Genomic DNA, 11,892 nt, shown 5'->3' with positions numbered 1-11,892 from the left:
ATTACTAGGTCTGTGAGACGAGTGTAACTTTGAATCATCAGAACCGCTGATTTCTCCCTGTGTCAGTATACTTAAAGTAAGTTGTTCTTTGGTAATTCCCCGTGTGTCACACTATAGCGTTATTGTTAAGACTGCTTCATTGGATATATTAACGTGCTATGGACTGGGTTAAGCTGATGAAATCCAAGACAGTTAAGTCTGATTTGGAATAATACCTTAGAAGCCCAAGTTTCATTAGCATTTGTATTTTTGCTGGGACAGAAACTTTGTATTTTATGTGAAGTTGACATATTGTTAGAGAAAAAACTATTCATAACCAGTTTGGGGAATACTGTTGCTTTATCATATTGCGGTTTGACATTGAAAATTGTAAAAGTTTCAGTCTTCGCAGTCCTGCACTATTTTTGTGATTCTGTTTTTATCTTGATGTATTCCGGTTGCTGCCTTTTAAATTGCGGGGGGGGGGGGGTGTGGGGAGGTTAAAAAAAAACACTCTGGTGTCTTTAACAAGTCTGTTTCAGAGCTTTTTGATTCATTTGATCTTTTTGGAACGCTTTAGCTCCTTTACATTTGTATCTGTGTTCACTTTTGCGCATTGTGTAACTCTTCGTGCTGACTAAATGAGGGCCAGAAAGAGAAAGATAAACTTATCAGCATTTTTATTTTAATACGTTAGAGTGGAGGAATGTGTATGCGAGGGTGGAGATTACGGATACTTTGAGAAAGGAAATAGTAACATACCAGATTTTTGCTACTTCTAAGCTTATTCTCAGTTTTAAACATTACTGAGTTTACTCAGGATTTATACAGAGGAATCAGTCATCCGAAGGTTTCCTGTTTTGTAATGGGTTTGTAAAACACTATCTTGACTTACACTGTGACCATTGCAAAAGTTTAAAGACTTTCATTACTGGTTGTAATTCCCATAGTGTGATTTTTAATTTCGTCATTATATATGAAACTTAAAAGTAATGACAGTTATTTGGAAGACAATCAGAATTACTTTTATAGAACACTTAGGTCCAGAATAGGTCTTTCTCAAATGTCATGATGTAAAAGGGGCAAGGAATGTACATTTAGGTAAGAAACAGCAGCTTCTGATGCTAGTCCCCTGAAAAACCTTACTTCTGCAACGAAAAGTTGGGTTAGGAGCATTTTAGGATTGTTTCAGAGAAAATCATGTAGGCGCTGGGCGTGGTGGCTCACGCCTGTAATCCCAACATTTTGGGAGACCGAGGCGGCGGATCACTTGAGATCAGGAATTCGAGACCAGCCTAGCCAACATGGTGAAACCTTGTCTCTACTAAAAATAAAAAAGTTAGCCAGCGTGGCATTGGGCGCCTGTATTTCCAGCTACCCGGGAGGCTGAGGCAGGAGAATCGCTTGAGCTCGGGAGGCGGAGTTTCAGTGAGCAGAGATTGCACCTCTGCACTCCATCCTGCACGGTAAAGCGAGACTCCATTTCAAAAAAAGAAAAGAAAAGAAAATTATATAGATATTTAACTTTTTAAAAGCCAGCACATGGTTCTTCCAAGAAGGTTAGAAAACCTCTGTCCACGGTGTTTCTTAATTGTAGTCTAGTTTCAATCCAAAAGCCAGAAAGGCTATTTGAGCATATGTGTGTGTATGATTTTAAAATTTTTTCAATTAAAAAAAATTTTATTAAATTTATTTTTAAAAATTTGGAGAGACGAGGTCTTGCTATGTTGCCCAGGCTGATCTTGAACTTGTAGCTTCAAGAGATCCTCCTTCCTCGGACTCCCAAAGTGCTGGGATTTATAGGCGAGAGCCACCAGTCTATATGTGTTTTGTAAAGGTACAAAGATGAAACCTGTAGTTTGTATTAGGGAAACAAATGAAAATAAGTAGTTGTAGTTTAGTATAAAAAGTTGAAACTGAGGTATGTGTATAAAAAGTACTATGGGAGCTCAAAAGTTTTTCTTAAAAGTTTTATTCTGTGTTAGAAAAGGGGGAGGTGAGTGGGCTTTCTGCTTTTGTCCTCTTTCTGCGTGTTTATTCAATACTATTTTGGGCCTCTACCATAGACCTTTATTAATTGGTAAGCTTGTATGTTTTTATTAGTAAACTGACATATGATGTTGCAAAAAAAAAAAAAAAAAAGTACCGGAAAATACCCAGTTTGTGTGACTTTGATTTCTGTAGTAACTTGTCATAAATAAGATATCTTACTGTTTTTCTTTTCACAGATGCCGCACTTAAAAGGATGCTTGTTTTGATCCTCTGCTCATTGTTTTCCTCATGAAGTATCACTGATTCATCCTAGAGGTGGTGTTCTTTTTAAGAATTTGAGAAGGAAAACGTAGTTTCCAGCTACTTTTGTATAATGTGAGCAAACAAAATATTTGTTACAACACTTTATTCAAATTTATTTAATATCAAGATTGTACTCAGTTTAATTCATATTTCCACTGTGTGATTATAATAATACCTTTTTTATTTTGCAAATACTGTATAAAGAAATAATGCAGGTTACTCTGTGGCATATTTTTATAATTTAGAAGTAAAGTAGCCTGTGTATAGGGTTTTTTTATTTCTGTTTTTGTCATAACTCCTTTCACTGTAATAACTAAGATATGATAGTTGCAACTTTAAAGAAATAGAATAAACTAAATTCAATTGCAGTTCTTATTTTCATCCTTAATTTTTCTTAATGATAGACACTTTGTCAGTACATCTTAGCCTGTCTCCCTTGAATGACTGCTCTTTTAAACTTTCAAATCTGATGAGAGCTAACATAATTAGGCCAGTGTCTCTCATCAGTAAAAAGTCATTCCATTTTCAGCTGCAGCTGAAAAGGTTGAATAGCACTTCTTTTTGTTTAAACCAAGGTTCAGTTAGAAATTGTATCTTGACAAGCGTGAAATTAAATCTGGTAAGTGTTGGTTTGATCTTAGCTATTCTGTGTAGATAGGGGTAGATTTTCTTTAGCCTTAAAGGAGATTAGTCAGTTATAGTTGTAACTCAATTGCTTTTCTGTATTTTTCTATTTAGCATTTTTGTTAGTATATTTAATCATTTCCCTTTGCAGATATTTCCAAGGTCTTCAGTCTTTTTTTTTTTTTTTTAACTGCAGTTGTGCCTTTAAATGACTCCAGTGAAAAGTAAGATATAAATGCAGATAATTACAGAACTTACGTACAAAGAGTGCATAAGAGGGGAAAGGGGAGTGAGAAACTCCGCCTTCATAGAGGTGACGCTCAAATTGGGGTTAAGTTGAAGAACAGACAAACTTAGACACAAAGCTATGCAAAAATTGTGATGAAAGGGGAAAAAGTAAGTTTGGAAAGGAAAGCACAGGTCAGATTATATTTATTCTCAGGATTTTGGACTTAATTTTATTAGTGAAATTTAAACAAGGGGAGTCATCTTATATTTTTATTCTAGAAAGATTACTCTGACAGCAGCAGTATGAAGGATGGCTTGTAGGAGATAAGAGAAATATCTTTTCACCAGGGTAAACTCTCCTGTGGTAGGTAGAACGGTGGAGGTGCTGCATTAAAATGCTCAAAATAAGAAGAGAAAGAGGCTAAGTAGTGCTCTCTGAAGAGCACCATTATTTCACAAGTTAGAAAGGACTCAATGGAGACTTAAAAGACAAAAAACAAATAGGGAAACAAAGGGAAACGGGGAGTTATGGAAGCCAAGAGAGAAGTGGTTTATGGTGTCAGATTCTCATAGGGGTCAGGTAAAAAAAAAAAGTAAGGTTTGAAAACATTGATAAGAAAACTTAGCCACAGCAGTCTCTCTAGATTAATGGGACAGAAACCAGATTCCATTTGGTAAGAAGGGTACAGAGAAACTAGTTTTCTTCCAAGAAACTTGACTTTGAAGAGATCAGAAAACCAGAGATTTACTAGAACAGTTTTGCTGTAGAACTGTTAAGATTTTCAGATGTACTTACTGCTTATTTTTGTTTCTCAAATGATGGTAATTCTCATTTTTAGAACTGATCATCAGGAGAGTTTAAAAACCTTTTCTGCTGCTTGTCCTGTGAGGAGTTTAAACAGAAGAACCATATTTGGGGTACTGAATTGTTACATCCTAGCCAACTGAAAATGATCTATAGGCTGGGTGTGGTGGCTTATGCCTGTAATCCCGGCACTTTGGGAGGCTAAGGCAGGCGGATCACCTGAGGTCAGGAGTTCAAGACCAACCTGGTCAACATGGTGAAACTCCATCTCTACTAAAAATACAAAAATTAGCCGGGCATGGTGGCACGCACCTGTAATCCAAGCTACTTGGGAGGCTGAGGCAGGAGAATTACTTGAGCCCGCGAGACGGAGGTTGCAGTGACCAGGATCGCGCCACTGCACTCCAGCCTGGCTGACAGAGCAAGACTGTCTCAAAAAAAAAAAAAATCTATAAATGGTATATTAAAACCCTAGGAGGTGCTGTCTTTTCTCTTGCTAATATCTGGTCTGGAAAAATAAGGTATAACAATTCTCATGTATGAATTGTTTAGAATAAAAATTGTAGTTTGAAATTGTGTAGCTGTTTCTAAGGAAGAAGTTACTTTTCGTGTATCACTGTGTTAGAGAAGAAAATAAGAACAGTTGCTTCAGATTATTTTCATTACATTGTCCCTTCTCTGTAGGGGAAAAATAGGAGATATATTTTGAGTACTATTTTAAAGTGTTTTTTTTTTTTCTTTTTTTCTTTTTTTTGAGACGGAGTCTCCCTCTGTTGCCCAGGCTGGAGTGCAGCCGTGGGATCTTGGCTCAGTGCAGCCTCCGCCTCCTGGGTTCAAGCAATTCTCTTGCCTCAACTTCTCAAGTAGCTGGGACTACAGGCCTGCACCACCATGCCTGGCTAATTTTTATATTTTTAGTAGAGATGGGGTTTCACCGTGTTGGCCAGGCTGGTCTTGAACTCCTGACCTCAAGTGATCCTCCTGCCTCGGCCTCCCGAAGTGCTGGGATTACAGGTGTGAGCCACCGCACCCGGCCCCCTGAAGTGTAAATTGTCCACATCTGTGACAAACCATTCAGTTTCTCACTTCTTCATTCAGAAAATAATCTTTAACATACAGCTAATTATGACTTTCCTGGCACTTACAGAAGGAAGGATGCTATAACCTAACTAGGTGGACTATCTGTGGATACTACTGGTAATTATGACACTAGTGATTTTGTAAGTGGACTATTTATATGGTACTTATTAAATTCAAATATGGGCACATAATGAAAGTGGGTATTAGCTGCACATACATTAAATGGAATTTAGTAATTTAAAAATATCGATTCATTTTTCTTGAAAAATTAAAAAGGGAGAAAATTCATCCATAATCTATGTGTTTTTTTTTTTGTTAAATTTAACTGTGGAAAATTTTTGGAAACTGGTTTCCTTAATATGCTGCTCAGCCAAAAGTTTTGGAAGGTCTCCATCAAGAAAACAAAATTATTCATCAAAAAATGAAAACTGTGTGGAAGAAACTTTTGAAGATTTGCTTTTAAAGTATAAGCAAATACAATTGGAACTAGAATGCATCAATAAGGATGAAAAACTAGCATTGAGTAGCAAAGAAGAGAATGTGCAGGAAGATCCTAAAACATTGAACTTTGAGGACCAAACTAGCACTGATAATGTCAGTATTACAAAGGATTCAAGTAAAGAAATAGCTCCTGAGGAGAAAACACAAGTCAAAACTTTTCAGGCATTTGAATTAAAACCACTCAGGCAAAAATTGACTTTACCAGGAGATAAGAACCGTTTGAAAAAAGTTAAAGATGGAGCAAAACCGCTTTCCCTGAAATCCGACACTACTGATTCTAGTCAAGGTAATGGAATTAAATATTTCAGTTAGTAATGACTGTTCTTTCTCTAAAGGAGTAACTACTTGTTTTGGTAGTGTACTTCATTTAAATGATTGTACGCTCATTTAAATGATTGTAATTATCTGTAAATTTTGTACTTTCTGCGTAGACATATTATTGAATAATTACTAATTTTGTTTACTTTTAGTCTTTATTTCTTTATTTTTTTTTGCCTGACATGCTGGCCTCTATAATAGAATGTTATACATAAGTGATAATAGTGGACACCTTTGTTTCCTAACCAAAGAAAATGGTTTTGATATTTGTCATTAAATATGATGTTAATTTATTTGTAGGTATCCCTTATGGGGTAAAGGAGGGTTTTACTCCTATTCCTAGTTTGAAATTTTCAGTGTGAATGGATGTTAAAGTTTACAAAATCTTTTTTCTTCATTATTGGAATGAGCATCTAATTTATTCTAAGTTGTTAGTGTAATGAATTATATAATTTATTTCTAGTATTAAACCACCCTTGTATGCTTGCGTTTAATACAGTTTATGATATACCATTTTTAAATCATGGATTTGGCTTTTTTCTTTTCCTCTTTATTTTTAAGATATAATTGATATACAGTAAAATTTACCTTTTAACATTATAAATGTGTGTGTAGTTCTTCAGGTTTTGACAAATGCAGACAGTGCGTAACCATCACCAGCCACCATTAATATACAGAATTCTTTCATCAACCTCAAACAGTTTCTCCAAGTGTCTTTGTAGTTACCCCTCCCTCAGCCCTTAGTTCACCTGGTAACCACTGATTTGTCCCTATAGTTTTGCCTTTTCCAGAATGTCACATTAATGGAATCGTACAGTATATTGCCTTTGATTATCACTTCTTTCATTGAACATAATGTGTTTGAAATTCATTCATGTACTTGTATAGGTCAGTAGTTCTTTTTTGTTGAGTATCCCATCATACTATAGTTTATCCATTTCCCAATTATGTTTGGGTTTTTCCAACTTTCGGCAATTACAAATGAAGGTTTGCTAGTGTTTTGTTTAGAATTTTACAGGCTATGTTCATAGCCTGTAATTTTTTCCCCCCTCTTTTTCCTTGCCAGTTTTTAGTGTAAGGTTGTGATACTCAAATCGGTTGGGGCTGGTTTCATCTTTATTCTCTGCAATAGTTTAAGATTGGAAACATTCTGAGATACTTGGTAGGTCTTGCTGCTAAGTGTCTGAGCCTGGGTGGAGTTTTTTTCCGAGAAGGTTTTAATCTGACTTTTCGTGTTTTCTATTTCTGTTAAGGCAGTTTATGTAAACTATATATTTTTTGTAATGTGTCTTTCCTATAAGTTATAGAAGTTATAAAAATTATTCTTAAGAATCTTTACTTTTTTATCTATAGTATTTATAAGTTGTATCTTTTTTTCCGTGCTCTCTTATTTAATTTCCCCTGAAATAAGTACATAGCTTCTTAAACTTTAATTTCCCCTGAAATAAGTACATAGGTTTTTTCTCTGCTCTGTTCTTTAATTTCCCCTGAAATAAGTACAGAGGTTTTTCAGCCTCTCTCCTATTAAGATCATTTTAGGCCATCAAATTTGACTTTAGTTCTGTCTCAATCAAGTTGGGATGTTTAACTTTTTTCATTTGTTCTAAATATTTTCTAATATTTATTTTTCATTGACTTGTAGGCTACTTGAAAGTGTTTCTTCGAAACATGTAGGTTGTCTAGCAGTGTTTTTTATTGATATCTAAGTCGATCATACTGTCAGAAAATAAGATTGCTATGATAACCAATCTTTTGAAATACTTAAAGACTTCCTTTATTGTCTAGTATGTAATCAACTCTTGTAAGAGTTCTGTGTATGTTTGAAAGAAATTTGTAGATTACTTGAGCTTTTTGTGTTGTTCACTTTTTTATTTTTTGATACGCTTGATCAGCTACTAAGAGAAGTTTGTTAAAATTTGCCAGTATGATGATGGATTTGTGATTTTTACTTTTTGCTTTAAATACTTTGAAGCTGGGTAATTAAGTCATTATGTGGTGACTTTATCTCTGATGTTTTTGCCTAAAAGACTATTTTGTCTTATATATTAATAGCCACATCATCTTTCTCTTTATATAATTTCCCACCCTTTCAGTCTTTCTGTATCCTCATGTCTCAGATATTACTTGTACATAGTATAGAGCTGGTTTTAATTTATAATTCAGTATGACAATCTTTGTCCTTTAGCTTAAACATAGTCTACTCACATTTTTTATGATTATTGACATTTGGTTCTATTTCTTCTTTTTTTTTTTTTTTTCTCTTTTTAGTCTCTTATTTTTCTTCACACAATTTTTTTTTTTCATTTGCTAGTTTGGAAGTTAAATACTAAATTTCTGGTCTTATATTCCTGCCAGTGTTTAAAGTTAATCAAGAACCTTACCCTTTCCCCGAAATACAAAGAATGATGTTTGCTTAGTTTTGCCTATATTTTTAGCACTTTCTTGGCTGTTTGTATTATGTCTGGAATTATATATGTATAAATACATTCTCTGTGTGTGTGTGTGTGTGTGTGTGTGTGTGTGTGTGTTTTAGATAAGGTCTCACTGTGTTGCCCAGGCTGGAGTGCAGGGGTGTGATCATGACTCAGTGCAGCCTTGACCTCCTGGGCTCGGGTGATCCTCCCACCTCAGCCTCCTGAGTTGCTGGGACCACAGGCATGTACTACCATGCCCGGCTATGTTTTAAAAATTTCTGTAGAGACGGGGTCTCAGTATGTTGTCTAGGCTGGTCTCAAACTCTGGGCGCAAGTGATCCTCCTGCCTTGGCCTCCTGAAATGCTGGGATTACAGGTGTGAGCCACCATGCTCAGTGCTTAAATACATCCTTTAGACATTTTTGCTTTTAATGTGTTTTTGCTGGGTGGAAAACGATTTCTGTTTACTCTTTTTAAAAGATATTTTCCCTGGGTTTAGAATTCTAGGTTGTTTAATTATATGCTTTTTGTTTGTTGGTTGGTTTGTTTTTGAGACAAAGTCTTGCCCTATCATCCAGGCTGGAGTGCAGTGGTACTATCTTGGCTCACTGCAACCTCCGCCTCCTGGGTTCTAGTGATTCTTATGCCTCATTTTCCTGAGTAGCTGGGACTATGGCACATGCCATTGCACCTGGCTAATTTTTGTATTTAGTGGAGATGGGATTTTGCCATGTTGGTCAGTCTGGTCTCAAACTCTTGGCCTGAAGTGATCCACCTGCCTTGGCCTCCCAAAGTGCTGGGATTACAGGCATGAGCCACCACACCCAGCCCCTAATTATGTTCTTACTAACAATATTTTCTGATTTCCATTGTTGATTTTCGAAAGTTATCAGTCTTAATGGTTTCCAATTTGAAGATAATCTTTTTTCTTTGATTGTTTTAAATATCCTTTTTGTCTTTGATATTCTGTAGTTGAACTGTGATGTGCTGATTGTAGATTTCTTTTTTTGTATCCAGCTTGGAATTTGTTGTTTCTTGAATCTGGATTGGATCTTGCATTGGTTCTGAAAAAATGATCATTATCTCTTAGAATATTATCACATTCTCTCTCTTTTTTGGAACTCTGTATAGATGTATGTTATGTTAAGTCATCGTACTTTATCGTTCATGTCTCCTAATTTCTCTAAGTTTCTGTCACTTTGTAATTGACAAATTCTGGAAAATTTTCTCTGATACATCTTTCATTTTACTGATTCTCTCTTCAGCTGTATCTGATTTGCCTTAAGCGCACTTATTGAGTTTTAAATTTCAATTACAGTTTTTATTTTTATTTCATTTTTGTTTGTTTTCAAATCACTTTGATCATTCTTTGCACTTTTCTTCTCCCTGCTTATAATTTCAGCTTTATCTTTGTTTCTTTAAACAAATTAACCATAGGTCTGTTTTGTTTTATCTCCTATCCCTGCTAATTTTCAATATGTCAGGTCTTTGGGGGTTTGATTTCTGATGTTTGTTTTTGTTATTACTCATTTTTGGTACTTTCTTTCTTGAACAGTTAGTGGTTTTGTTTTGTTTTGTTTTAATGTGAGATGATCATTTTCTTTTGAATTTTAGTGGTGGGAAGTTTTTGAGACCTGGGACAAAAGTGCATTCTCCAGAGAGAATTTGCTAAAGACTTTAGCCTTGAAATCATTTCAACCCTCACTGGCTGCCCGTATAGTGTGAATTTGGTTGTAAACCTAAGTGATGATTATTTTGGGTTGCACATTCTCAGGGAGATGCCTTTCTTTCCCCTCTTCAATTTAGTGCTATGATTCTATACAAGTAGTTTTGAAAAGTATAACACAGAGGGATAGAAAAGACACACAAATAACTATCATGGAGTATAATACGAGTTATGTGTGAAAGCCTAGAGTAACACAGGAAGGATTAAATATCCTCACCTGGATTTAGAAAGGTTTCATAGAGATGTAAATGTTTGATATACTTCTGGAAAAATGAATCTTTTCCACTGAGGAAGTCAGAAGGAACCAAATGAGCAGATAGGCACAGAGGGCTTTTTAAGGGCAGTGAGATTCATCAAATATGTATGCAGTATGAGAGATAATGGTGTTTTTTTGGTGAGTGGTTGGACATAAAATTATAAAAGGACAGGTTAGTGTTGGATTGGGAGGGGCGTTTAATATTTTGCTAAAGAATTTGAATTTTGTTCTTTAAACATTGGGTGGGCTGTTAAATGTTTTTAAGCAAGAAGATGATTGATCAAATGTGTGTTTTAGAAAAATAACTGGCATCAGTATGGAAGAGTGATTGGAGGAAAATCAAAGAAGCTAAAATGTCATCTGAATCAGTAAATTATATAATTGTTTCTACATGTATATTTCCCCACCAATCCTCACCAAGACTCTACTGTCAAACTTAACGTTATTGGTGAGCCTTTTTTCCATATCTTTTGACAACTCTTCTATACCTTCATAATTTTTTAGGCCTTTTACTCAAGCTTTATTATTGTCAGTATATAAGCTTGCCTCTTATTTGAGGTAATCACACTCAATTCCAGCTTTTCACTTCCTGACCATAAACTTGTTTGTAATCCGTATCAATTTTCACTTCAGTTCTTTCATCCTGAGGGTAATGATTCTCTTGTTCTTGGCCATTTTGTTTTAACTTGTTCCCCTGGCTCTAACTTCTTCTGCCTTCTCTGGGACCTTGCTTTATTTATTCTGCTTTATCTTGAACCATTGTCTCCTTAGGGTGTTCTTAATATATTTGACTTTTCCATCCAAAAATGGAAATCCTCTTCCACCTTATCCTACATTCTGTCTTAAATTATGTCAAGTATTCTTCCTCTTTTCAATAAGACTTCTGAGACGTCTAATCTGTACCAGCTTTTCGCTTTACCTCTCATTTCCTTATTAGCCCAGTACAGTTTGCTTTTCTACCCCCATCACAATACTGAAACTACTCATGGTAGTTTTCTGTGACCTAATTGCAAATTTTAGTGGATGTATTTCATTCTTCCATTCATTGAAAAATTAGTTGAGCACTTTATTCCACGCTCTTGGAAATAAATTGGTGAGCAAAATAGTCACTTATGTTTTCATGGGCTTGCATTTTAGAAGGTAAAACAGTAAACATGATGAGTAAATTAACTGTTATGAAAGAGAAAAAGTATAGCAGGGTAAGTCAGAAAGGGATATTGAGGATACAGGTTGCAGCACTAATAGGGTGGTCAGCATAGGTATCTATTTGAAGGTGAGATTTAAAAAGAGACTGAAGACAGTAAAGGAATAGCCAAATGGATATCTGGTGGAAGAGGCTTCTACACAAAAGGAATAACTAGAGCAGTGATTTTCAAAGTGTGATTTCTGGGGACTGCATTATCTGGGAACTTGATAGAACACAAATTCTCAGTTTCTACCTTAGATCTGTTGAACTGGGAGCTCTGGAAATGGGGCCTAGCAATCTGTATTTAACCAGCCCTTCTGTTGATTCTGCTACATGCTGAAGTTTGGTTATTGCTGAACTAGAGAAATGACCATAATACAGAAGGATGCCTGACATGTTTGGGGAAGAACCAGGAGTCCTGTGCTAATACAGAAGAGAGAGTGAGGGGAATGAATAATGGGAGAGAAGCTGTTGGAGATG

General features: G+C 35.5%; 1 protein-coding gene across 7 annotated transcripts in view; it reads left to right on the top strand.

Moving 5' to 3' along the window:
• The window catches only part of ZFC3H1 (zinc finger C3H1-type containing), a 55,899-nt gene that overhangs the window by 2,642 nt on the left and 41,365 nt on the right, over nt 1–11,892 (top strand). For 5 of the 7 annotated variants that reach the window (XR_004176121.1, XM_031650624.1, XM_031650622.1 and 2 more), the window contains exon 2: nt 5,382–5,798. Coding sequence is in view for 4 of the 7 variants with exons in the window: in XM_031650624.1 (XP_031506484.1) it covers nt 5,382–5,798 (417 nt within the window). In the remaining 3 variants the exon portion in view is untranslated. Of the gene's footprint in view, nt 1–8; nt 77–2,207; nt 2,347–5,381; nt 5,799–11,892 lie in introns of those variants that run through there. The other 2 variants (XM_031650626.1, XM_031650627.1) reach the window with 2 other exon arrangements.

The sequence above is a fragment of the Papio anubis genome, chromosome 9, assembly GCF_008728515.1.
Source record: "Papio anubis isolate 15944 chromosome 9, Panubis1.0, whole genome shotgun sequence".
NCBI lineage: Eukaryota > Metazoa > Chordata > Mammalia > Primates > Cercopithecidae > Papio > Papio anubis.
This window is presented reverse-complemented; position numbering and strand designations above follow the sequence as displayed.